General features: G+C 41.6%; 2 protein-coding genes across 5 annotated transcripts in view; one reads left to right on the top strand and one right to left on the bottom strand.

The window, feature by feature from the left end:
• Window positions 1–838: 838 nt before the first annotated feature.
• Window positions 839–17,624, bottom strand: dap3 (death associated protein 3). Of its 2 annotated transcripts, none has more exons than XM_062965188.1 (13): window positions 17,460–17,624; window positions 13,850–13,896; window positions 12,988–13,092; window positions 7,438–7,539; window positions 6,197–6,305; window positions 5,201–5,293; window positions 4,398–4,528; window positions 3,826–3,906; window positions 3,000–3,158; window positions 2,632–2,691; window positions 1,426–1,515; window positions 1,135–1,252; window positions 839–998 (listed from the first exon to the last, which is right to left on the bottom strand). In XM_062965188.1, the coding sequence occupies exons 2-13, from the start codon at window positions 13,892–13,894 to the stop codon at window positions 913–915; spliced, it is 1,179 nt and encodes a 392-aa protein (XP_062821258.1). In that variant the 5' UTR covers window positions 13,895–13,896; window positions 17,460–17,624; the 3' UTR covers window positions 839–912. The 2 variants fall into 2 exon arrangements, with proteins under 2 accessions (XP_062821258.1, XP_062821259.1); XM_062965189.1 differs by having other exon boundaries at window positions 12,988–13,089.
• Window positions 17,625–17,991: 367 nt separating this feature from the next.
• ash1l (ASH1 like histone lysine methyltransferase) overlaps window positions 17,992–27,954 on the top strand; it is a 59,935-nt gene continuing 49,972 nt past the window's right edge. For 2 of the 3 annotated variants that reach the window (XM_062965183.1, XM_062965181.1), the window contains exons 1-2: window positions 17,992–18,128; window positions 26,393–26,913. In XM_062965183.1, the coding sequence (XP_062821253.1) occupies window positions 26,497–26,913 (417 nt within the window). In that variant the 5' untranslated portion in view covers window positions 17,992–18,128; window positions 26,393–26,496. The other variant, XM_062965182.1, reaches the window with a different exon arrangement.

Below are 27,954 nucleotides of genomic sequence, written 5' to 3'. Positions count from 1 at the left end.
GACGTTTCGCCCACATCTATGGCGAAACGTCAGGAGATAATACTTCTGGAATACGGCCACACAGCCCGAAAGACATACAACAACCCTTCTTACACATCTTTTGTATCTAATTATTGCACTAGATTTTTGAAGGCTTTATCAAAGAGCCACGTCTTCACTTTTTTGCAGAAGGAGGGAGCTGACCTAATCTCCCTGGGGAGGGAGTTCCATAGCCAAGGGGCCACCACCGAGAAGGCTCTGTCTCTTGTCTCTGTCAATTGCACCCGTGAAGAAGGCGGAGCCAGAACCGTTTAGGGTTTTATAGGTTAAAGCCCGCACTTTGAATTGTTCTCGGTAGCAGATTGTCATCATGTGGTAGTGGAAGCCAGGGATCAAAAAGAAATAAGGAAATAAAATATCATGAACTGAAATAACAAACGAACTAATGAATAATAATAAGATAAAATAGAATAATCCATAGACCAGGCATGGGCAAACTTTGGCCTTCCCTTCAAGTGTTTTGGACTTCAACCCTCACAATTCCTAACAGCCTCAGACTCCTTCCTTCTCCCTTTCAGCGGCTTAAGCGGCCTGAGGCTGTTAGGAATTGTGGGGGGTCGAAGTCCAAAACACCTAGAGGGAAGGCCAAAGTTTGCCCATGCTTGTGATAGAACCAACCAGGAAACAACATTTATAATCCAGGAACAAAAATTGTCTTGCATAGAGTCATTGTTCATTTTATAGGGGGTTTCTCATGTTTTCCAGCCAGAGACCCCCCCCCCCCAAGGGCCACCCATCCACCTAGCATCTGTCTCCTTCCCACTTTCACATCCCCTTGAATAATCCAGAGACATCCTGATAAAGCGGTGGTGTTGTGTTTAATTGCGAGAAATCCTTTTGCGTTTTGATATCACAGTGAAAAGGGGCACAAAATCACAAGTGAGAGCTGATCCGGTCCAACAGTCCAGGGTTGCATCCAGTGAGGAAACGGAGCTCCAGCCGGCCTTCGTTGGTACTGGCTGAGGTCACAATATTTTAAAAAATGAAGAGAAATAGGAAAACATGATGAAGAAAGCAGCATGGCGTGCTATGGGTACATAAGCAGTGTATATACTACTTCTTGACTGCTCCCATCTCTTCTTCCCAGGCTCTCACCTTTCTCATGCTGAAGCCACTTCTGTTCCAAGTAGTACTGGTAGCAGCTCTCAAATTCCCGGTCTGTGTAGTTGTGGACTTGAATTGGAACGAAGGGGTCCAGGGCATCAAAACCCTTCTATCAGAGCAGGAATTAATGGGAAGAGTTATGGTGAATGGACATGAATGGCTCATTGGGGGGCTTCAAGGAGTGGGGAAAACCCTCCAAATCTAAATGAGCAAGCTTGGCACTTATATTGCTCTGTTATTATTTTTTGTGGCAATGTACCTGCAATTTAACTTCAGGCTCACCTTTCCTAGCAATTCATGAGGTAAGTACGCCTTGCGAGGCTTGTAGATAGCCCCTGTTTGGCTGAGGGTGGTCACAATGGCTCCTCCAGTCTGGAAATACAATTATGATTTTTTAAATAACCTGCTTTTCCCTCCAACAAGGAAACTCAAAGCGGCTTACAAATATATAAAAATTAAAACAGAATTAAATGTTGTTGGACATTTTGAAAAATAAATAAAAAACAAAGACAAAAGAGTATTCCCAGGGGCACGGGTATATAATGCAAAAATAATACAGTTAAAGATTACTTACTTAACCCCCTAATAGACTTTACTCTTTCCCTATCTCATTACAATCCTAACTAAGCCTTGCTGATTGCCCCGAGTCTTAACTACCATATATACTCGAGTATAAGCCGACCCAAATATAAGCCGAGGCACCTAATTTTACCACAAAAAACCTGGGAAAACATTGACTCCAGTATAAGCCGAGGGTGGTAAATTTCAGAAATAAAAATAGATACCAATAAAATTACATTAATTGAGGCATCAGTAGGTTAAATGTTTTTAAATATTTACATAAAGCTCAAATTTAAGATACGTCTGTCCAACTCTGATCAAATCATTATTCTCATCTTCTTCAATGCAAATGTGCTTATGTATCCTTTTAATAATAATAGAGTAAAATAATACATGTAATAATAATAATACAGGAAAATAATACAAGTAATAATAAATAGAGTAAAATAATAAATGCAATAATAATAATAATAGAGTAAAATAAATGCAATAGTAGCAACAATAATAGAGAAAAATAATAAATGTAATAATAGAGAAAAATAATAAATGTACTATATATTCTCAAGTATAAGCTGACCCAAATATAAGCCAACCAGGACCCTCACCCGAGTATAAGCTGAGGGGGGCCTTTTCAGTCTTTAAAAAAGGGCTGAAAAACTAAGCTTTTACTTGAGTATATACAGTAATCCCTATTTTACCTTCCCTGAAGACTTGTTCTCTGATGCCTCAAGAGCTGAACTAAAGGAAGTGGGAAGTTTAAAAGAAGACTTTACAACTTCTTTGCAGTATCGTGATATTGGGAGGACCACAGATGCCTCACCCCAGTTCCAAGTGCAAAGAATTTAAACGGATTGGTCAAATTCCTCAAATAGTTCATTTTAACCATTAACTTTGTTGGGAAAAGCTATGAAGCTCCAACCTCCTCACCCAGTCATTGGCCACCATCTTTCTCAAGTTGTGGATCAGAGTCAATTCCTCGACGGCTACCTAAAGACAAAAAAAGAAGCTATGGTTATGCAATATTTCCACTCCCACCATCTCACCCACTTCATAGGAAATCTGCTACAGAACAGGAGCTTTTTTGTTGAGTTCCAGGGTCTTAGAAGCCAATGAACGGCCTGCCTCAGGAGAATGTGCTTGCTCCATCAATGTTCAACATTTACACAAATGACCAGCCACTGCCAGAAGGGACAGAGTTTCATCTATGCTGACAATCATGCCATCACCGCTCGCAAGGCAACCAACACGGGAGGAGCTGGCCATACGCTCTCAACACACATGGCAGGGCCCCGTACTTCGCTCTTGTCCTGTTTCTTCACTGTCGTCTGTCCCCAAAGAGAATTGACTCCATCCACGGCCACTAAAAGGCGGAAAGTCCCTTGAGGGCATTGCTGCTTCAGCTCTTTCAAGACCACCCCGACGGCATCGCTGGCGTTTTTCACTCGAGTCAAACCCTAAAGGGTTAGAGGGAGGAGAACGAAAGAGGAGAGAAGAGTAACGGATGGGAAATCCTAAAGGATGCAGTCCCATAGTAGCTGAAAGATCCATCCACCTCTCTGGCCTTTTCCTCGGCAGGGTCACAGAAAAAAAAAAAAAGAGATGGAAGAGACCACATGGGCCATCCAATCCAACCTCATTTGGCCAGGCAGGAAAAGCACAATGAAAGCACCCCCAACAGATAGCCATCTAGCCTCTATTTAAAAGCCTCGAAAGAAGGTGCCTCTATCAGACTCTGAGGCATTGAGTTCCACTGTTGGAACTTTCCACAGAAAGTTGTTCCTAACGTTCAGATGGAATTTCCTTTTCTGTCATTTGAGCCCATTTCCTCATTGAGTCTTAAGTCTCCAAAGCAGCAGAGAACAAGCCTTCTCCCTCTTCCTTACAACTTCCTTTCAAATATTGAAACACGGCTCTCAAGTTTCCTCTCAAACATCTCTTCTGAAGATTAAACAGACTTTTAAGCCACTCCTCATAGGGATTCATGGTTTCCATGCCTTGGATCATTTAAGTCAGCCTCCTCTGGACATGTCCCAGCTTGTCAAGCTACTCTCCCAAAATACCCCCAAATCCCAATCCCAACTCGAGTTGATAGTTTGCTAGCACTCTGAATGGACACCTCACCTGGTCTATCACTTCTCCCAGGGGGCTGCCTTCCGCGGTGCTCTCCCGCTTGCTCCACACATAGCTTTGTTGGGTTTTGATCTGAAAGATGAAAAGAGTAAAAGAGAAGAACTGGCTCTGACCAAAAATCCATCTGGCAACCAACAGACAGAGGTTAGAGTTTGGTGAAGCACCAGCACTCTTTGGCAGAGAAGTCTAAAGCCCTTGTGAAACTGCAGCTCCCAGGATTTCACTGCCTTGAGCCATGGCAGTTAAAGTGGTACCAAACTGCATTAATTGCACAGTGCAGATGCGCCCCAGGACTAGCAACTGGATTGAGTATCCATGTTTTTTGTTGTTATGAAAAAAGATAAATCATCTCAAGTTCTCTGAGGACAAATTCCAAAACAAAGCTATTTTTGGTTCTTTGTAAATACAGGAAGATTGTCCATTTCAAACAAACATATACTCTCTTTCCACCAATACCTATCCTTTTACAAAAACCAGCAAAAAATGTTTTTAAAAGTGCCGCACAAATTCAAAAGGATGGAGTGTACTAAAAGGACCTGAAGGCAACAACAACGTCTGCTGACCTCTTTCAAGAAACGTTCATTGGTGGTTTTGAAATTCTTCAGCCAGGTTGAGGCTTCCAGAGGCTGGTCGAAACGATCCTTGTTGTAAGTCGAAGGTAGCAGTTGTTTGCAATTTTTTACCCACAAGTGAGCTGCGGGGTAAAGAGAAAGCGAAATCTCACAGCAACCTTTTGAATTGTTTAAAGGATTTATACCCTTGCTTGGCTTGGCAATGGGTTTCTCCAGCACAAGATTTAAAAAGGCAATTACAACTAAGCATAATAATATAATATATTGTATATACATATAATATTGATAATAATATAATAATGTAATAAAATAAAATAATAATACACTATGTATTACTGCTTGGCAATGGGTTTCTCAAGCACAAGATTTAAAAAGGCAATGGCAATTAAGCATAATATAATACAGTGTATATACATATAATATTGATAATATTATAATGTAATAAAATATAATAATAATAAACTATTATAATTGTATATTATATATTGCATGTAATATGATTAATAATATTGCAGTATAGTGGTCTAGTACAATATAGTAATATAATGCTTCTATTGTGCTATGCTAATAATATAATTTATTGTATGCACATATAACTTATAAGCTGCCCTCAGTCCCCTTTGGGGTGAGAAGGGCGGGATGTAAATGTCGCTAATAATAATAATAATAATAATAATAATAATAATAATAATATAACAGAAAATACCAATGTTAAGCATTGCTGTGCTTTGAAAGGGCTCAAGAGCCCCTGGCTCCAAGCAAAAGGATCTGTCAGACTGTACAAACCTCCTTACCATCTGGAATGTGTAGAATGAACCAATTCTGCCTTGCACAGTAATGGATGGCATGGCAAAGGGTCATGGTCTTCCCTGTGGACTTCTCACCATCTTCAAATAAATGCTGTTAAGGGAGTGGAACTGCAGAGGAATTCCCCCAGGCAGGAAGCAGACAGGCTTTGAAGCTGCAAGGCCATTCAATGCTAATCAAGCTGGCCAATTGCAACATTCACACTTGCCTCCAACAAACAAGAGTTCTTTTTCCCACCCTGGACATCATTCCTCAGATAGATAGATAGATAGATAGATAGATAGATAGATAGATAGATAGATAGATATATAAACCCCACTTGCCTAGTTTCCAACAGACCTCACAACTTTCATGGCTGGAATCACTGCATTGCTGTGAGTTTTCCCGGGCTGTCTGGCCATGTTCCAGAAGCATTATATCCTGACATTTTGCACACATCTACGGCAGGCATCCTCACAACCTCTGAGAATGCCTGCCATAGGTGTGGGTGAAACGTCAGGAGAGAGTGCTTCTGGAACATGGCCAGACAGCCCGGGAAAACTCACAGCAACCCTCTAAAGTATTTATTGTGAAGCTATTCCTAGAGTTTCCTGGCGATGGCACTGCATCTCTGTTCTTACATAAGCTCACTATCACGGAGCAGGTTATTGTCAGTTTCTAGGCTGTAGAGTGAGAAGACGTTAATTCTGAATGCTCAGAACACTGACGTCACCGTACTTCTCCGACTAACTCTCAAAATGGTCTCTTCTTGAACGTGTCTCATTTGAGTCTTTCATGGCCCTAGTTTGGCTTGAAATCACATTTCTTTTTAGAAATAAGTGTGCAATTCTCTCTTTCTTTCTTTTTTAAAAAACCAGTATACAATCTCAAGTATTCCTTGAAAACCTCGACTGCTGAACACACCCCACAAATGATGCTGAGGCTCATGAGGACATGAAAGACATTAACTTAAAAGGCTAAATAAACTTGACTCAGTAGGATACAGATGACATATCGGACGGCTGGATGAGAAAAGTTGGTGCGTTTTAAGTAGCTAATGAGTTCAATGGCTGGCTCCCGTACCATAAAGCAGGTTTCGTTGAAGGTTTTTCTCTGTTGGGACATAAAAGAGGCAGAGAGTACTCAGACATTGTAGAGAGTGCATATGTCTAGTTCAGTGGTTCCCAAACTTATTTGGCCTACCGCCCCCTTTCCAGAAAAAATATTATTCAGCGCCCCCTTTAAAGGGGGGCGTGGCTTAGAGGGGTGGGCGTGGCTCCTGTTCAAGAGGGCGGGACTGAACCTCTCCCTTAGTCCAAGATACAGGGCTGCGAGGGGGAGGGGGGCGAGGCCACAAATGGGCGGCCAGGACTGGGATGGGCGGAGTTACGAGCTCTGAGGCAGGGCTGAGCTTCTATCCCTGTCCTGCGGCACCTGCCAGGACACAGGAGGCGGGGCTCGAGGAGGGGGCGGGGCCTCTTCCCAAGTGCCTGACGGGGCTGAACCCCTAATCCCTGCCCCTGTGTTCTAACAAGTGCCTCGGGGAGGGCTACAGAAGCTCTTGGGAAGAGGCCCTGCCCCCGCCCCTAGCCCTGACCTTTAGTCCTAAAAGGCCTCTCAGGAGAAGTATAGAGGCTCAGCCCTGTCTCATGCTCTTGGGAAGAGGCCCCGCCCCCTTCCCTACCCCCGCCCCTGTGTCCCAACAAGCGCCTCAGGAGAGGTAGATTCTCAGCCGTGTCTCGGGCTCTTGGGAAGAAGCCACGCCCACTCCTCTAGCTCCGCCCCCTGTGTGTCCTAACAGGCGCCTCAGGGGCTCAGCCCTGTCTCCGGCACTTGGGAAGAGGCCCCGCCACTCCCCAGGCCCCGCCCCCAAATGCACCTGTGGCCATCACCGCTCCCCTGGATCACTGCAGCGCCCACCAGGGGGCAGTAGCACCCACTTTGGCAATCACTGGTCTAGTTGGTTACATTTAAAACATTTCTTTCCTTAGGAAGAGCAAAAACATATTAAAAACTCCCATTAATATAAGTGTATTAGCTTGGGTACCCGCATTGCAATCGATAACATCACAACCAAGCTAGGTAGCTACTGTTATGGTGGTAAATGTCATCAATAAAATATAAATGCATGGTTCCCAGTCACAAGGAAGGGTATTCTGTGAGGTAAAATCCCTAAAATCTGGAGGACCAAAAGGTTGGAAGTTGTCTTGCTGCTCACCATTTCCATCTATGGAAGACAGAGTACCTGCAACTTGAAGCGTGCTGGTAGTCCATGAGGAAAGATCTCTTCTACTTCTTGGCGGGGAAGGCTGTAATATTGGCCCACGTGCTCTTCTGTGTGATCAGCCTGTGGGATTGTGAAAGCAGACACAATGCAGAATCAAATCACGGTGCACAGTGTTTCCTAAATGTTAGTGTTGGGTCTAAGGTGACGCTGAGATAATTAACATGGGAACAGTGTTCAAGCTCTTGGCCTTCCCAGGTAACCTTCAGTTTCCTGTTGGCTTCACGATTATGTAGATGGAAAACACACATGTGTCTTGTCATCATGTCTGGGCCATGACCCAGCAGAACAAAAATCCGGTCCGCTAACCTCCTTCATCTTTATTTTATTTTATTTCTGCTCCTTTCTGCAGAGCTGACCAGAGGGTTAAAAATCCATGGATAATAAACAGCCCAACCAAAATTTTTTTTTGTTTTATTGATGTCTTCGTTTTTAGGCCTGTTCCTGGGATTATTTGGGGTGCTGATTCAGAAAATTGTATTGCATAGACCACATCAGCTCCAGATTATTAAATATAGTAGAGTCTCCCTTATCCAAGCCTCGCTTATCCAAGTTTCTGGATTATCCAAGCCATTTTTGTAGTCAATGTTTTCAATATATCGTGATATTTTGTGCTAAATACAGTAATTACAACATAACATTACTGCGTATTGAACTGCTTTTTCTGTCAAATTTGTTGTAAAACATGTTTTGGTGCTTAATTTGTAAAATCATAACAATTTTAAGTTTAATAGGCTTTTCCTTAATCTCTCCTTATTATCCAAGATATTCGCTTATCCAAGCTTCTGCTGGTCCGTTTAGCTTGGATAAGTGAGACTACTGTAATGCTTTTCTGTGGACGAATAGGTGGCGACCACTGGATGGCATACGTTCTGGATCAGAAACTAGAGCTGATATTAGCTTCCTCCTTATCCACCTTCAGGAAACAATTAAAGACTTGGATGTTCCATTTGGCTTTTGGCAAGATAGTCAGTAGATAATCCCGCTCCAGATGATATTATTAATAATCGATCCCGCACCTTATTAGGTTCCTATCTTTTATGCACTTTAACCATTATCCTATTTTGTATTGCTGTTTTTAGTCTCCCCTTCCATGAAGACGATAGAAATTGTGCTTGGTGTTTGGTTGATATTATAAACTACTGTTATAATATTCATTTTATATTGTATTGTTTTTACCTATGTTATACTGTGAATTGTGTATTGTTTTTTTCTACTCTGTGTTGTTGGACTTGGCCCCATGTAAGCCGGCCCAAGTCCCAGCGGAGAGATGGTGGCAGGATACAAAAATAAAGTTGTTGTTATTATGTGGTCTATTCAGTGCAATTTTCTGAATCGGCACCCCAAATAATCAAACCGAATCTAAAGTTGACGAAAAGTGATTCGTAACCCTTTTGGTACTAATGTTGGAGAGTGGTCCCCGGTCAAGTGGGTCCTGGTAAAAAAAAGACGGGAACCACAGATGACACCAAACTGGGAGGGATAGCCAACACTCCAGAAGACAGGAGCAGAATTCAAAGAGACCTTAACAGACTAGAGAGATGGGCCGAAACTAACAAAATGAAATTCAGCAGGGACAAATGCAAGATACTCCACTTCGGCCGAAAAAATGGAATGCAAAGATACAGAATGGGGGACGCCTGGCTTGACAGCAGGACGTGTGAGAAAGATCTTGGAGTCCTCGTGGACAACAAGTTAAACATGAGCCTACAATGTGATGCGGCTGCTAAAAAAGCCAACAGGATTCTGGCCTGCATCAATAGGGTATAGTGTCTAGATCCCGGGAAGTCATGCTCCCCCTCTATTCTGCCTTGGTCAGACCACACCTGGAATACTGAGTCCAATTCTGGGCACCGCAGTTGAAGGGAGATGTTGACAAGCTGGAATGCGTCCAGAGGGCAACTAAAATGATCAAGGGTCTGGAGAACAAGCCCTATGAGGAGCGGCTTAAAGAACTGGGTATGTTTAGCCTGCAGAAGAGAAGGCTGGGAGGAGACATGATAGCCATGTATAAATATGTGAGGGGAAGTCCTAGGGAGGAGGGAGCAAGCTTGTTTTCTGCTGCCCTGCAGACTAGGACGCAATGGAACAATGGCTTCAAACTACAGGAAAGGAGATTCCACCTGAACATCAGGAAGAACCTCCTCACTGTGAGAGCTGTTCAGCAGTGGAACTCTCTGCCCCGGACTGTGGTGGAGGCTCCATCTTTGGAGGCTTTTAAGCAGAGGCTGGATGGCCATCTGTCGGGGGTGCTTTGAATGCGATTTCCTGCTTCTTGGCAGAATGGGGTTGGACTGGATGGCCCATGAGGTCTCTTCCAACTCTACTATGATTCTATGACTGATTATGGCAAAGGTCAAGACAGTCCTTTCCACACCAGATGTTTTGGTACCACCTGATCCTGCATGATTAATGAGATGAGATTTTTGGGGGAACAGTCCAAAAACATTTGGGGAGCCAGGTGTTCTCCCCCTCTGTTGAAAGAGGGCACAGAAGCAGCCCTGTATTCGAGCTACAAGGGCCCGCCACCTATTCTCCTTTGCCTCCCTTTTGGGTGGAGCAGCCATCTCCTGAATCTAGGATGCAGAAAAAAAACACATTCTTTAGCCTGTTTTCGGCAGCTCCTGCTGCCTGAAACCAGTTGGGCTTATTATTTGTTCAAGAACGATGTGCGGAGAGAGGCCAGTTGCCTGGCAACGCCAACTAAGACCTGGGATGGCAGCAGAGGCCGTCCCTTTGCCATCTGGGCACTTCTGCTCTGCCACTGGAGATGCTCCTCCGGAGGAAGCGGGCACATGACGCCATCCCTTTGCCTGTTGCTGTTGCCATGGAAACCCCAGAAGAATGGGCAGCAAAAAGAGCCCCCCCCCCCCTCAAAAAAAAAAAAAGCAGCAAAAGGCACCTCCCTGGGTGGCTATATCTGACACATTTCTCTACATTTTTGTGTCGCTGGATCAAAACTGCAAGGGTTCTTAAAATAGTGCTTTAATTCTTTTCAGGACCATTCTTGCATTTTTTTTCTCATAGTTATACAACCAGCGGTGCACGCGCTACCTGCTCGGTTATATTAAAATCTATGGAAGAGGGAGCCTTCCTGATCACTTTTGAGGCAAAATCTGAATCAAACCGACACAACTCCTTTCAAAATTATCCAAAATATAGGTTTTTAAAAAAATATTGCACGTTCAATTATACACCTGAGTAATTATGGGCACATCTACCCTGACCGTTTAATGCCATGACAAACTGGTATTGATGACACTCAGGCAGACAAAGATACAACACAAAGAACAACAATTAGGACTGCAGTCTTTAGCCGGGAATCAATGAAAGATTTGGTTAGTTGATTAATGAAATGGGTTCCATTTTAATGAGTAATCCTTCTGGGTTAATTCAGTTCTAAGATATTACTCCAAATAAATAGAGCACAAGAAATAATAATAATAATAATAATTATTATTATTATTTCTTGTGCTCTATTTATTTGGAGTAATAACTTACTCTATTATAATTATTATTTTGTGTAATATCTTACTCTATTATTATTATTATTATTATATTGTATGACACAGCAAACAAGATAGATATGCTGGTTTTCATATCACAAAATCACAAGTTGAACACTTCCCAAGTGTCTAGGACTGTGTGATTTATTTTCGGATGATGTGCGCAGATCCCAGTAGGGTGGCCTTTTGCAGTTGGCAGATCATAATTTTGTCAATGTCTATTGTTTCCAAATGCCGGCTGAGATCTTTTGGCACAGCACCCAGTGTGCCAATCACCACCGGGACCACCTGCACTGGTTTCTGCCAGTCTTTGAAGTTCAATCTTGAGGTCCTGATAGTGGCTGAGTTTTTCCTGTTGTTTTTTGTCAATACGACTGTCACCTGGGATGGCAACATCAATGATCCAAACCTTATTATTATTATTATTATTATTATTATTATTATTATTATTATTATTATTATTATTATTAGGTTGCTGTGAATTTTCTGGGCTGTCTGGCCATGTTCCAGAAGCATTCTTTCCTGATGTTTCACCTACATTTATGGCAGGCATCCTCAGATATTGGGAGGTATACTGGAAACTGGGCAAGGGAGAGTTATATCCCTGTGAAATAATGTCCAGGGTGGGAGAAAGAAAGAACTCTTGTCTGTTGGAGGCAAGTGTGAATGGTGCAATTGGCCAGCTTGATTAGCATTGAATGGCATTGCAGCTTCAAAACCTGGCTGCTTCCTGCTTGGGGAAACCTTTGTTGGGAGGGGTTAGCTGGCCCTGTCTTAGAAACTCTAAAATCAGGACAGTAAATAAAGACACAACACTCAGAAAACAGGGGAATTCCAGAAAGGAAACTATCAGGGCCAGGTAATACCTCCCAACAAAGCACAAAGTAGCTGCATGCAGTAACATCCTGCGGAAACTTACTGATAGCGCATGGGGTGCAGACCCAAAATTAATAAGAACATCAGCCTTGGTCTTTTCCCATCAATTGCATCACAAGTGAAATCCTGGTTTGTTCTTACCAGAGTTACCATGTTTGAGATTAAATTCTTATTTAACCACTTCCCAGTCAAAATAAACAACAAGGAAGGATAAGCAACAACTCTATCCAGATTTAAAAAACGGTTCCTGATATACCTAAGCTATATCAGACCATAAATGGTAGTGCCCAGTTTAGTGACTTGGGCCCAGAAGCTAGCTTATATGCAGCACAACACACATTTTTTGCACTGAGTCTCATTTGACATTTCTTTACCAATAATGTAGCAGTGTGAACTATTTTTAAGATAAAATGTAGTAGTCATAGAATCATAGCATTGGAAGAGACCACATAGGTAATTTCAGTCCAACCTCCTTCTACCATACAGGAAAACATAATCAAAGCCCTCCTAACAGATGGCCACCCAGCCTCTGCTTTAAAAACCTCCAGAAAAGAAGCTTCCACCACACCCCGAGGGAGTGAGTTCCACTGTTGAACAGTTCTTCTTACGGTCAGGAAGTTCTTCCTAATGTTCAGGTAGAATCTCCTTTCCTGTAATTTGAACCCATAGTTCCATTGAAGCCTTGTTTCAAAGGCTGAAGAAAACAAGCCTTATGACATCCTTTCAAATATTTAAACCTGGCTCTCATGTCTCCTCTCAACCTTCTCTTCTGCAGGATAAACATGTCCAACTCTTTAAGCCACTCCTCATAGGGATTCATGGTTTCCAGACCTTTGATCCGTCGATCATTATCAGGAAGGATGATGACCATGCCCCTTTTAACGGCTATTGGCTAAAATATGCCATTAAGCAGCATCACCTTCAATTAGAAACACAAACAAGTTATACCTAATCCTTCAACAAAAACATGATCTTGTCTGGAGCAAGACATATCTCTCCCCAAGTTCTCTTTCTCTCTTGCATGAAGAGAGCCACCACATGAGATGATAATAATCTATACTCCAGTTCATGACCGTCACTTGACACCCATTTGGAAGTTTCATTCCATAGCTGGGTTACATACACTTACCGGGTTGCTCTCACTGGTACGGAAGATCGCTCTGGGCTTTTCTGGCAGGATGGCAGCATCCTGGATTTGCCAAAGGACGCCATTTGTGTGAAGAAAGCTATCCTGCTTCAGATGAGGAGAGAAGCAGCAGCTTAGTCCACATTTCCAGAAAAGGCTAGCCTCCTGCAGTAATAGTGTGCTCCTGTCTATACTGAGTTTTCAGGGACTGCAATGACTTTGACTTTGAATGTTCTGGTGAAAAATTATTTTATTGGTTTGTTTCTTTTTCATAGGTCTTTGTAGAGATTCCCTCATCTCTGGTGTTCTGTAACTAATATTTTAAATGACAAAATAAAACACTTGGTAAATAAATGATGATGATAATACTAATAATATTATTATTTCTTACCCACCTCTTCTCGTGGCTCAAGGCAAGTTACAGAAGAATCAAAACACACAAACATTGTAAAAATACCACAAATACACATAGTAAAATGTTTATCTATAAAAAATACATATTAAAGTGAATTTCTATAAGATACATATTAAAATACACAAAACAAAAACAAAGTTTAAAATTCATGTTTACAAACTGTCTGGGTAGGCCTGCTGGAAGAGATAGGTCTTTATATGGTTTTTAAATTCTGACAGCTCATTTACCTGTCAGATGAAAATGTCCTCTGGGTGACCAGTTGGGTTCTGGCTGGTTGGTGCAGATGCCCCCCCCCCCCCAATTGTATGGGAGACATGGTTTAGGTAACCTGGACCCAAACCATGTAGGGAAGCAAGTGAATCCTTCACAAGGGTGTTATGTTGCATATCAACCCCAAACGGCTATCTATATCTTTGGATTCTACATCCACAGAGAGACAAGGCGACTCACCATGTGTCCCCGACCCAAAAGTTTCCTCAGGTTCCTCAGCATCATCCCTGCCAATGAAAACAACAAATTGATCTATGTTTAACACATCTAACATCTCTGCACCTTCAATAACAAACAAGGCAAAAGCTAAGGTAAAGGATACAGTACTCTAATGGGATTCAATTTTCCTCGCAACCGCATCTTGCCCTATGAACCTGCGAGATCTCTAAGATCTTATGGGGAGGCTCCTCTCCTGCTTCTGCCCCATCACAAGTACAGTTAGTGGGGATGCGAGAGAGGGCCTTCCTTCTCAGTGGCCCCCGACTCTGGAACTCCTTCCCCAGGGAGATTAGATTAGCACCCACCCTTTCCATCTTCTGTAAAGAGCTAAAAACATGGATATTCTGCTGTGCATTTGACTACACAGTCCCCTAAATAACCTGGCTCCAATTAGGACTTGAAATCTGTCCTGGCACTTTACTGTTGTCCTCTACCCAAAGATATTATTCCCCATCTTACATTGCTCACCCCTACTCATCAAACCTATGTGCTTTATCCATTAGTCCTATGTTCAAAGTGAGTTGCGCCAGCCCACCCATCCATGCCTAGAAATGGACTTTATTACAGGCTCACTGGTGGTTGGTATGAGATTGTTTTTATTCTATCACAACTGCTATGTTGTTTATAATTGTTGTTTTATTCTGTTTTACGATACTGTGTATGTATTATAATGTGATTAAGTTCTATGATGTGAGCTGCTTCAAGTCCCCTTGGGGAGATGGTGGTGGGATAAAAAAATAAAGTTATTATTATAATTAATTTACACTATCAAGACTTGCCATCAGTTGGGGGCCCCTCTCCCCCAGCAACAGCATAATACTATATAATAATATTGTGCCATGGTAATAATATAATATATTGTATATACATATAATATTGATACTAACATTATAATGTAATGCAATATAATTCTAATAATTATACAATATAATAATATTTATATATTATATATTAAATGTAATATTACTAATAATATTACAGTATAGCGGTATAGTACAATATAGTAATATATAATGCTGATATTGTGCTATGCTAATGATATAATATATTGTATGTGTATATATTGATGAGGAACTGGAAAATATAGATTTTTATACATATATTGTATGCACATTAGAAGCACTGAAATGTAGAAAAATCATGCTCTCTCTGTACCAGGTACTCAGACAGGCACAAAGAAGGTTCAAGGGGTCTGTGTAAATGCACAAGCTGTCAGGACAGGGAGAAGGGGAGCTGTTATCTACATTCCAATGGTACAACTAATGGAGGGAGAGTAGACATCTCTTTTGACAGGTCAAGAGTAGGCGTCTTGACAGATCTCTCTTGGTATCTGTAACTTGCTACAGGCAGGTCAGAGTGTTTAGATAGGAAAATGCTGATACATGCATATTTATGCCCATGTATGTAGACATGTGAAGTGACATACTGATGACCGGATGTATGTAGAAGCATGTTTCTTTGTTTGAAAATGTATAAAAGGCTATGTCAACACCTTTATCCTGGCTATGGTTTGCTTTTGGAGGAAATTCCACATCCAGAGTCTTCAGCTGAAAATAAAATCCTTTTCAGCCTCAACGAAAGGGCCATTCTTGGTGTTATCTCTATCATCCACAACAATATAACTTGTAAGCTGCTCTGACTCCCCTTTGAGGTGAGAAAGGCAGGATATCAATGTAGCAAATAAATATAAATAAATATTATTCCTTTCCATGTCATCCTCAGAGCTTGAGGTGCTTGTCTGTGTCTGATCTAAAATGCGTTTTAGATCAGGCATGGGCCAGCTTGGGCCTTCCATGTGTTTTGGACTTCAACTCCCACAATTCCTGGCCTCAGGCCCTTTCCTGAGGCTGAGGGGGGAAAGGAAGGGGTCTGAGGCCAGGAATTGTGGGAACTGGAGTCCAAAACACATGGGGACCCCATTCCTTTGGAGTCACAGCCTAACATTACAACCTGTGCCACATCATGAGAAGACAGGAAAGCTTGGAAAAGATCATGATGCTGGGGGGAATTGAAGGAAAAGGAAGAGAGGCCGACCAAGGGCGAGATGGATGGATGGGATCCTAGAAGTGACTGGCTTGACCTTGAGGGAAATGGGGGCGGCGACAGGTGACTATGCAATTGAGCAGCAGCAGCGACCTTTGGGCTCGGAAGGGCTATGTTTATTTGAATTCCCCCAGGCAGGAATGAAACTTGCAAGGCCATTGATGCTAATCAAGGTGATTAATTACAACATTCATACCTGCCTCCAACATACAGGAGTACATTCTTTCTCCCACCCTGGACCTTCCACAGATATATAAACCTTCCTTGCCTAGTTTTTCAATATACATCAATATACAGTGTATTATTATTATTATTATTATTGACACAGAGACATAGTATGATATAGCAAAAGAGATCTATATGCTTCCTATTATTATTATATTAATAATAATAATAATAATAATAAACTTTATTTTTATATCCCGCCCCATCTCCCCGAAAGGACTCGGGGCGGCTCACAACAGGGACAAGCCCGAAACAACAACTAAATATTTGACATAAACTTAAAACATTCCAACAATACACAAAATAAAATAATGGACAGATACATTAAAATCCAAGCAGATAAAATCAGAGTAATTAAAAGCAAACCAGTGGGGACAGGTATTACATTATAATATTATTATCAATGTTATATGTATATACAAAATATTATATTAGTATTATAGCATAATACAATAGAGTCTCACTTATTCAAACTAAACGGGCCGGCAGAAGCTTGGATAAACCAATATCTTGGATAATAAGAAGGGATTAAGGAAAAGCCTCTTAAACATCAAATTAGGTTATGATTTTACAAATTAAGCACCAAAACATCATGTTATAAAACAAATTTGACAGAAAAAGTAGTTCAATACGCAGTAATGTTATGTTGTAATTACTGTATTTACGAATTTAGCACCAAAATATCATGATATATTGAAAACCTTGACTACAATAATAATAATAATAATAATAATAATAATAATAATAAAACTTTATTTATACCCCGCCACCATCTCCCCAGCGGGGACTCGGGGCGGCTAACATGGCTTGGATAATCCAGAAACTTGGATAAGCGAGGCTTGGATAAGTGAGACTCTACTGTATTAGTATTATATATTATTATATCGTTAGATTGACACAGGAGACATGGTGGAATGGTCACGAAGAGTCGAAAACGACTGGGTGAATGAAGAAGAAGGACAACTTGGGCGCGACGCCAGAGCACCTATAGTAATAATAATAATAATAATAAAACTTTATTTATACCCCGCCACCATCTCCCCAACGGGGACTCGGGGCGGCTTACATGGGGCCATCCCCAAAACCATACAATATGACAAAATATAAAACAACATATCATAACACAATTTAACAATACAATAAATAATAACATACATTACAATCCAAAATTCAGAAAAAGCAATAAAAACCAGGGCAGGCCACATGAACACTAAATTAAAACTTGGTGAGAAAGACATATGAATAAAACCACGGGGAGCAGGGACATAAAATAGTGGAACAGTCTAGAGGATAGACTGCCTACCTCCTTTCCAAAAAGGCTCCCGTTTCCAGAGCGCTATAACTTTGCTCTCTTGGGCGCCACCATCTTTATTTCTCGACGCCGTGAGGAAAAAACATCCCTTTCCCTGATCTACCTACGGAAAGCCTGGAGGGACATACTTTGAAAAAAAATACTCGCTGGCGATCCTGAGAAGCTTGGTTGGTTGGCAGGTTGAGGCGTGTGCGTGAGTGAGTGAGGAGGAAGCGCGCGAAAAGGGCGGTAGATGTGATTGGCCGGGCGGTGATTGATTGACAGGGACAGGAGAAGGCTTCTCAGAGGTATACAGTGTATACAGAGCGAGCGGTGGGCGTGCCCAAGGCGCGCTCCCCACCCTCCCACCCCAGGCGCACGCGCGTTGGGAGAGCAGAGCGTGTCCGCGCACGCGACGGGCGCGCGCGCGCTGAGGTAAAGGAGCGCCGCTTCCCTCCCTGCCTGCCTGCCTGCCTTACGGCCGCGGCTTACTACACCGTTTGCCGCCATTTTGGATCCGCGGCCGCCTTCACCTCAGCGCCCAAAGCCAGCGAGAGCCGAGTTTCCCGCCGCGGGGTCTGGCTCGGCTCGGGCCTTGAGGGCTTCGCGGCCCGGAGGATGAGGCGGCGCGGAGGAGGAGGGTGCCGAAGCAGGCCTCAGTGCTGCTGCTGCCGCCGCTCGGTGAGTCGCGCGCGAGGCGGGGGTCGGGCAGGCCCAAGCGAGAGAGGGAGCGAGCGGTGGTCCCTGTGACAGCTAGGCCTCTGGGGCCTTGTCGGGGCCTGACAGGCGGAGGAGGTGGCTGAAGGTAGGCCCAGGCAGCCGAAGGGAAGGCCCTTTTCGCGGGCGCGCGTTGTTTTGAAGGCGGCGAAGGGGCTCCCGCATTCCGCCTCCCAGAAGTGGGTTGAACCCCTCCCTCGCGGGGCGTGTTGGTGCCTTCTGGCGGGGATTTTTGTCGCGAGGGGTGTGGACAGACATCCTTAGGCATCCTCAATCCGCTCCTCGCATCCTAGCGGTGGAAAGGGAACCCCCGAGGGCCATCTAGTCCAGCCCCCTTCTGCCACTTGTCAAATCCCGCCCGTTTAGCCAGCCCCTCAATAAACAGGATCTTGTTTATTTATTTAATAATAATAATAATAATGTAATAATTTATTTATTTTTAATCTCGCCTCCATCTCTCCAAAGGGACTCGGGGCGGCTCACATGGGGCCAAGCCCAAAGAATAGAACATGAACAAAATTAAAAGCATATATAAATAACATCACCTAACAAGTAAAATAAACAGATTATAAACACAATTATACTATATAACACAGTAATAATAAAACAGAATGGTAAGATGATATAAAGCAAAAACCACCACTTAAGGGATAAATGGATATTTATTTATTGTTTATGTTTGTTTGTTTATTTATATACAAAATGTATGTCCTGCCCTTCTCACCCCGAAGGGGACTCAGAGCGGCTTACAAGTTATATGTACACATACAATATATTATATTAGTCTAGCACAATATTAATATCATATATTACTATATTGTACTATAGTACTATACTATATATTACTGTATTGCACATTTATATCCCGCCATTCTCACCCCAAAGGGGACTCAGAGTGGCTTACTAATTATTTGTACACATTTAATATATTATATTATTAGTATAGCACAAAATTAGTATTATATATTACAATATTGTGCTATATTGTACATTTATATCCTGCCCTTCTCACCCTGAAGGGGACTCTAGAGTGGCTTACAAGTTATATGTACATTCAGTATATTATATTATTAGCCTAGCACGATATTCGTATTATATATTACAATATTGCGCTACATTGTACATTTATATCCCACCCTTCTCATCCCCAAGGCATGTCAGAGTGACTTACAAGTTATATATACACATACAATATATTGTATTATTAGCATACCACAATATTAGCATCATACATTACTTTATTGTACTACACCACTATACTGAAGTATTAGTAGTAATATTACATGTAATATATAATATACAACTATTATTTTGTATTATTATTGTATTGTATTACAATATTAAGATCAATATTATATTACATGCAATATATTATATTATTAGCACGGCACAATATTAGTATTATATATTACTATATTGTTGCTTGGGAGAGGGGCTCCCAACTGGTGACCTAAGAGACATCGTGGAAATGTGTCTTCCAGAAATATATAATATACAATTATTATATTGTATTATGATATTGTATTACAATATTATTATCAACATTATATGTATATACAATATATTATATTATTAGCATAGCACAATATTAGTATTATATATTGCTATGTTGTTGCTTGCGGGGGGGAGGCGGGGGCTCCCAATTGATGACCCAGGAGACATGGTGAAACTGGTCTTCCTTGCTCCCCTATTTCACTCTGGCCCCAGAGTAGCAGTTGGTGCTGCTATTTCATTTATATGCCTCTTTTTGTGGGGTTGGAATGGATGGCCCTTGGGGTATCTTCCAACTCTATATTTCTATGCACATACACAAACATGGGGAATTCTTTCAATCTCTCCAATTTTTCTTTTGAATCTTGCAGCTCCATTGGGGAGGGGGGTGTAGACTTGCATGTATATTTGTAACTAATCGGGCCATGTGTTTAATTTGTGTAGATACATTTTCATAGAATCATAGTGTTGGAGGAATCCCCAAGGGCCATCCATTCCAACCCCTTCTGCCATGCAGGAATACACAAGCGAAACACTCCCGACAGATGGCACTTTTTGGAGTTGGATTTCTTGTTGTTTTGTTAGAGAAGGTTTATGTCTAGGAATTTTTACAGGTGTGTGTCTTGCCAGGTAGTTACACCTGAGACTCTTGCAACTTTAGATGGGGGCGGGTGAACTTGATGTTTCACAGGTTTGTGATCAAGGTTTGTAGACACACTCTGGTACACTCTATATGGGGATGAAGGAAATAATTTTTCATGTTTAAGGAAGGTTATTAATTCCTTTTTTGTTGGGATTTATGTCCATGTGCACAGTTCTGGCAGTTTTGTTTGCAGTGGAAGGGAATTCTGTTGGATGGATAAAATGAGAATCCTAGTAGTGACATCCTTGTGGAGGATCGTCTTAATATCCTTAACTGATTGGATGTGATTGGTCTTCAAGAAAATACTTTGGTGTGTCTGAGATAAATCTATGTGTGTGGATATGTGCAAGAGAAAGATAAATTATTTGATACCAAGGGCCATCTCAGAGATGCTACATTTTTCTGCACAGGAAATGTTTCATTTGTGGGACAGAGTGTAGTGTATAATGATGATATATATTCGTGTGATTCTCTGTGACTTGGAAAACCCATAGTCAATCACTGCTTCTCAAGAGTTTCTACACACGGCAGTAGATCATTACACATAACAGACTGCATTTGTCCCATATACTAATTTCGAAAACTTACTTATTTTTGAGATGGCCATTGGCTTCTATGAAGCAGAAGAGTGTTTCTTGACAGAAACATTAAAACAAATACACTTATGTTTAAAGTTTGTTTAAGCAACCAATAAAATTAAAATAACGAAAACATTACCATGAAAAAGAAAACAATAAACAGAGCACATTGGTCAGGGGGATAGGCCTCTTGCGTAATCAGTTTTCAAGGGCCTGTTAAGATTAAAAAAAAGTCATCTACCTGCAAAATAACAGCAAGGAGAGCACTTTTCTCGGAAGATAGATCCAGGGATTGGATGCAGCCACCAAGAAGGCCCATCCCAAAAAATTGGCTTAGAAGTATTCTGTGGCTGATACTATAGAAAGCTGCCAAAAAGTCAAGTAGAACCAACTGAGACTCGATTCTCAATGTCAATTATTCACCGATGTGATCAAAGCATTCTTTGTTCCATAACCAGACTTTGAAAGTACAGTAGAGTCTCACTTATCCAACATAAACGGGCCGGCAGAATGTTGGATAAGCGAATATTTTGGATAATAAGGAGGCATTAAGGAAAAGCCTATTAAACATCAAATTAGGTTATGATTTTACAAATGAAGCACCAAAACATCATGTTAGACAACAAATTTGGCAGAAAAAGTAGTTCAATACGCAGTAATGCTATGTAGTAATTACTGTATTTATGAATTTAGCACCAAAATATCACGATATATTGAAAACATTGACTACAAAAATGCGTTGGATAATCCAGAATGTTGGATAAACGAGTGTTGGATAAGTGAGACTCTACTGTAGATAGAATTGATCTAGGTAATCCCTATCATCTAGAGAACTCAGGCCCGGGCTGTGGCGCAGGCGGGAGAGCAAGCCAGCTGCAATTAATTGCAATGAATCATTCTGACCAGGAGGTCATGAGTTCGAGGCCCGCTCGGAGCCTATGTTTGTTTGTCTTGTTCTATGTTAAAAGGCATTGAATGTTTGCCTATATGTGTAATGTGTAATGTGATCCGCCCTGAGTCCCCTTCGGGGTGAGAAGGGCGGAATATAAATGCTGTAAATAATAAATAAATAAAACTCTGTGGATGGGAGTTACCATGAAGAGGGGTCAATCTGATTTGAGGAGGTAGATGTGATTCTTTGATTGCTGTCACAATGCAGAATGTTTAGAATCTTGAGTATTCATCCACATCTGCAGTTTGAAAATTGATGAACTGTCTTAGAGAGTGGTCCTGCGCAATTTTGGCTTAATCCCCTGTTCCTCACTCCCTCTCTATTCTACTTTGGTTAGACCTCTGGACACCACAGTTTAAAAAAGATATTGACAAGCTGGGAGGTGTCCAGAGGAGGGCAACTAAAATGATCAAAAGTCTAGAGACCATGCCCCATGAAGAGTGTCTTAAAGAACTGGGCTTTTTAGCCTGCAGAAGAGAAGGTTGAGTGAAGACATTATAGCTATGTATAAATATTATAAATATTATATATGGCGAGGACAAGAGACAGGGCCTTTCCAGTGGTGGCTCCTCGGCTGTGGAACTCCCTCCCCTCCCTAATGACATCCGGCAGGCTCCATCCCCTTTGAGTTTTAGAAAGAAAGTGAAGACCTGGCTATGTGAGCAAGCATTCAAAGAGTAAGTTTTGTTGGCTTCGACTCGGTCTGGACTAAGGTTTATGTACAAGGTTTTTGTGGATGAATGGCTCAAGTATTTTGTATTGTTTTAAATCTGTATTTAACTGCTTATGTTTTTATTCTTTTGTATTGTTGTGTATTGGCATCGAATTCTGCCAGTTTTGTAAGCCCCCCTGAGTCCCTTCGGGTGAGAAGGGCGGGATAGAAATGATGGAAATAAATAAATAATAATAAATATGTGAAAGAGAATCATAAGGAAGAGGGAACAGGCTTGTTTTCTGCTGCTCTGGAAACTAGGACTCAGAACAATGGGTTCAAATTACAGGAAAGGAGATTCCACTTGAATGTTAGGAAGAACTTCCTGACTATATGAGCTTCTCTGCCTTGGAGTGTGGTGGAAGCTCCTTCCTTGGAAGCTTTTAAACAGAGTCTGGATGGCCGTCTGTCCTTTTTCTGCATGGTAGGAGGTTGGACTAGATAGCCCATGAGGTCTCTTCCAACTCTGTTATTCTATGATTCTATGGCTTAATGTTATGGAGCCTTGGAAAATTTTACCAGGTCTTTAGCCTACTCTGCCAAAGAATGCTGGTGCCTCACCATATTATAAATCCAAGAATTCCATAGCATTGAGCCATGATAGTTAAAGTGTCAAAATGCATTCGACAGTGTAGTTGCACCCATAGAGAAATAGGCAATCTTCTTCAATTTATTTGGGAGTGAAGAAAATCATTGTTCTGCTCCTTAGAAAGGAGTATTGTGGTTTCTTGTCTGCATGTACCTTTAAGTTGATTGCTGTCTTGCGACTGCTCCATGAATTTCATAGGGTTTTCTTAGGCAAACTATTCTCAGATGGTTTTGATATTGATGGTCTCTCATCCAAGTACTATCAGGGTTGACTCTGTTCCACTTCCAAGCTGTTAGTGTTTCTTACCTGTTCAAAAATGGAGTAGATGAGCGTTCCAGGATAGGAGTTGGCATGGTTTTGTGTGTCCATCTTGTTTGCAGCTGAATGCATTCCCCCTTTGTGAGCTGTTGGGTAGACCTTTGAATAACTGAAGGTGGAATTCTGGGTGACTCAAACGCTCATGTATTTTTGTATTAATACTGGGAAAAGAATACCAGGAGCCTCTGGTGGCCTAGGGGATAAAAGCCTCGTGACTTGAAGGTTGGGTTGCTGACCTGAAAGCTGCCAGGTTCGAATCCCACCCAGGGAGAGCGCGGATGAGCTCCCTCTATCAGCTCCAGCTCCATGCGGGGACATGAGAGAAGCCTCCCACAAGGATGGTAAAACATCAAAACATCCGGGAGTACTCTGGGCAACGTCCTTGCAGACGGCCAATTCTCTCACTCCAGAAACAACTCTGGTTGCTCCTGACACGAAAACAAAACTGGGAAAAGATAATGTTTCTGCCTCTTTGGTGGCCAGCATAATATCAATAGTCTCTCCTAGCTTGTGTTGGTATTTGCACAAGAGAGCTACAAGGGCTAACTTCTGAAATTCTCAAGGAAATGCATGTAAAGAGTGTAAGCCAGATGATACCTATATCTGTTTCTGGCTCACTAGCTTGGGGTGTAGGTAAATCCATCATAATTTTCCAGCTTGTACAAAACTGTACACATTCACTTACTCAGAGGCAGTGAGCTTCAGTTAGTGGTCTTATTTTTGAGAAAGTATGCTCAGGATTGACATGTCATAAATATCACCATGTTGTGAATAGAATTAGACACAGATGTCCCTACTGGGCATGTGTAGTTAAGTGTTTACTTTTTTGCTTATTTCATATCCCACTTTTCTACAGAACGGGATTCAAAGTGGTCTGCTACAGCATAAATTTAGATAGTGGTTTAAACAGTATGAAATGCAAACGTTAAAGAAAGCCTTTAAGTAGTACTTCCAATTGAGACACTTCTTACTTATACTGAGACAGAGAGCCAAGGATTGAATGTTTGAGGGAGGAATCCAGGTGCCTCTTTCCTCAGGGTTTTAAACATCTGCCATTAACTGTTAGTAGTTTGAGGTGTTTATTTAACTTTGTAGGGTGGGTTTAGCCCCTGGAAACCTGAATCCCAAATTGATGGTGGTGAAGTGTGTTAAAGCGCTGAGCTGCTGAACTTGCAGACTGAAAGGTCGCAGGTTCAAATCCCGAGAGCGGCTTGAGCGCCCGCTGTTAGCTCCAGCTCCTGCCAACCTAGCAGTTCGAAAACATGCAAATGTGAGTAAATCAATAGGTACCGCTCTGGTGGGAAGGTAGGGGCACTCCATGCAGTCATGCCGGCCACATGACCTTGGAGGTGTCTACGGACAACTCCGGCTCTTTGGCTTAGAAATGGAGATGAGCACTAACCCCCAGAGTTAGACATGACTGGACTTAACGTCAGGGGAAACCTATAGTTCATGAGGATTGGTAACATATCACACTGATGAGTGAATGTTTTTAATTTCTCCTGAATTTTTAAAAATATGAGACACATGACTCTTGAATTGGTACAAATAAAAGTGTTGCTCTATGGGAGCTTCCCCCCCCCCCCCCAATCAACCTACTTGGCATCCTGCCATTTCTGTGTGAATGGATTTATATTCCCATCATCCCAAATCCAAGAGGTGAGGCAACAGTAGTTTAGGCGAAGTAGAGCACAGAAGGAAGAACAGTTTGACAGGGACATGCAGAGAAGTTGTGGTACGGAGGAAAGGTTTAAAAAATGATCCATGAATTGGAATGCCTCTAATTCAAAACATCAGACATGGTAACATTCACTAACCATTTTTTAAAGTTGTACTGTGGCCAGCATAGCAAGTTGTAATGAATTTTGGTCATTGCAGTCCAGCAACATCCCGAAGGCTGCGCAATTCCCATCCCTCTTGTAAGGGTTTGGAGTCTGATGATATGAGAATTACTGCCATAATTCAGATATATTGCTGAAAGTCATTAATAAACCTATGTAGAAGAAGGTGAAGTGTAGGAATTTGAGGATCAAGGGAGCATTCTTGAAATTAGAGAAGGGACAGTGGCAGTGCCTTGCATTTGGATGGGCAGCTCTAACTCCATAGGCCTGTCCTATTGGAAAGTGCAAAACTCCTTTTTTGGGCTTGCCCAAAGAGGTGCAAAGGTACAGAAGGACACCGCTAGAGGGCATAAGCAAGATTTGTAAACCAGGTCTCTGGGTGAATGAAAGAGGGCTTAGTAGCAAGTCATTAAATATAAAGTAACTGTTATAGCAGTTCCTAGAAAACAGCATTGCAATTACAGCCGTTACACAGTTACCAGACATGAGCTTTTCATATTATGTGTCAGTTGTTCTTTTTAAAGTAACAAACGATGTGAAGAATCTGGTGAAAATTTGAACTCTTTCCCAGAAAAAGCATACACAGTAGAATTTTGCATTCAATGTATTTTAGCAGGAAAGAATTTTAGGAGGCAGTACATTTTTATGCTTGGGTCACAATAAACCAGGTATATCATACTGAAGAGCCATCCAAGAAGAGTCCCTCATAGAATCAATAAAATATTTAGGAACATATGGAAAACATAGCATCATGGACTGAGGTAGAGGTTTTTGTGCTTACTACATGCTTGTTACTCTCTTACCTGATCATGTGTAGTGAATAAGAACTTTGTCTAGTTGGAAAGACTAATGGTTGGTTTTCCTTTATTGTGATAAATGAGTGTGTTTTTTCCCAAAAGGAATTTCTTATTATTTTATATACATGTATATGCGGTACAAGAGTGTTGACCTGTAAAAGTACTGTAGTAATTTTGTGGAAGAGCTGGAATAACATGTTCACCTGTACTTTAGTTCTGCTTCACAACAAATAATTTTGAAAATCTGTTCTCTTATGCATCCTTAAACAATCATTTTCTGACTGTATATTTTGCGTTTCTTCCACAGGGAGAAGATGTTGACCCCAAGTTTCTTTAAAGATCTACCGATGGACCATGTGCCTGCTCTGCTTTAAAAAACAAAATTGAAAAATTGCGACAGTTCATACTGTGATGGACTCTCAAAATACTGCTATGCTAGGGTTGGGTTCTGGTTCTGAAGGGTTTTCTGGGAAGAGCCCGTCTGCAGTTGCCACAGGCACAGCGGGAGGGCGGAGAGAGGTGGAACTCGATGGTAGCACGAAGGAAGATGAAGAGGACAACAGGAGTTGTGAGGGAACTGCTGGTGATGAAGCTGGCAAAGATGAGCGCGTGACGGACGCCCAGCAACAATTTTCTGTGAAGGAAACTAATTTTTCAGAGGGCAATTTAAAACTGAAAATAGGCCTCCAAGCTAAGAGAACTAAAAAGCCTCCGAAGAACCTGGAAAATTATGTCTGTCGGCCTGCCATAAAGACCACCACTACCAGGAGGGTGCAGAAGGTCGGGAAGATGCCTGAAGAGAAGAATGACCCTGGTCCTGTCAAGCAAGTGAGTCATGTTTGTGCTGTGTCTTTCTGGTTCCCAAATCATACCATTGGGAGAGGAGAAGGGAAAACTGCAAAATGAAAGGGTTGTATAAAATGGAAACTCAGGGGTCACTCTGGTGATAGTATTGTTTATAACATGCTACTGGGTTTTTGTTTTTGCAATAGCTAACTATTGTGTTTGAGAGCCTAGTTGTTTTGTGAATGAAACTATCCTTTGGTAAATTGGTTGTTTTGTAGGCATTAGTGCTTTATTGATATGAGACGAAATACATAGAGTGCAATTTGCCACCTTGAAAGAAAAAAAGTTTGTCTTAGTATCTTCAGCCTTATCAGACCCAGGGTCTCATGGTCGAGAGAATTCTGTAAAAATGAAAGAATTTTGGTAGTATTTGTCTTCTCCAGTTACAAGATGTACAGTACGACCCCTATATATACATATCATGAATTTCAGGTCACTTTTTCTGATACAATTGATCTGAAAAGATACCTTGAAGTTCACAACATCTGATGCTGCAGTAAGTCAGTCTTAAAGTCATTAACAGATTCTTTCTTCCCTTTTTTAATTCTTAAGAAAAATAGTTTTCCAGAATATAAGTTGGAAATTGAGGGAAATGTTGGGCCAACTTTACATTGAAGAAAAGATCAGGTAGATGCCTTCTGGCTGCACAGTCTAGGTGTAATAAAAGAACAGGAAGTTGTTAGGTTTAGTTGGTATTATTATTTATCCTGGGGGCACCCTTTGTATTTTCTGGTTCAGGCCCTGAGGTGGAATTTGCTAATGAGTATGTAGTTGAGTTAAATGTTTCAGCCAGGGCTTATGTAGTGCAAAAGTTTCTTACACAGCCCTCTTTCATTCTTGAAGGTGTGTCATCCTTGAGGAAAAATGCCTCCTAAATCTGATGAAGCCAAAAATGTCAAGCTTGGCCTCTCAGAGCGGTGGAAAAATGTGTGAACTAACTTGTACTTAATTTTTATGTAATTGCTGTAATCTTTCAGCTATTGCATGCGGTTTTATTGATGGGTGGCTGCTTTTGATAATGTT

The sequence above is a fragment of the Anolis carolinensis genome, unplaced genomic scaffold (assembly GCF_035594765.1).
Source record: "Anolis carolinensis isolate JA03-04 unplaced genomic scaffold, rAnoCar3.1.pri scaffold_14, whole genome shotgun sequence".
Classification (NCBI taxonomy): Eukaryota; Metazoa; Chordata; class Lepidosauria; order Squamata; family Dactyloidae; genus Anolis; species Anolis carolinensis.
The sequence above is the reverse complement of the archived record's forward strand: the minus strand, read 5'-3'. Positions and strand labels throughout refer to the sequence as shown.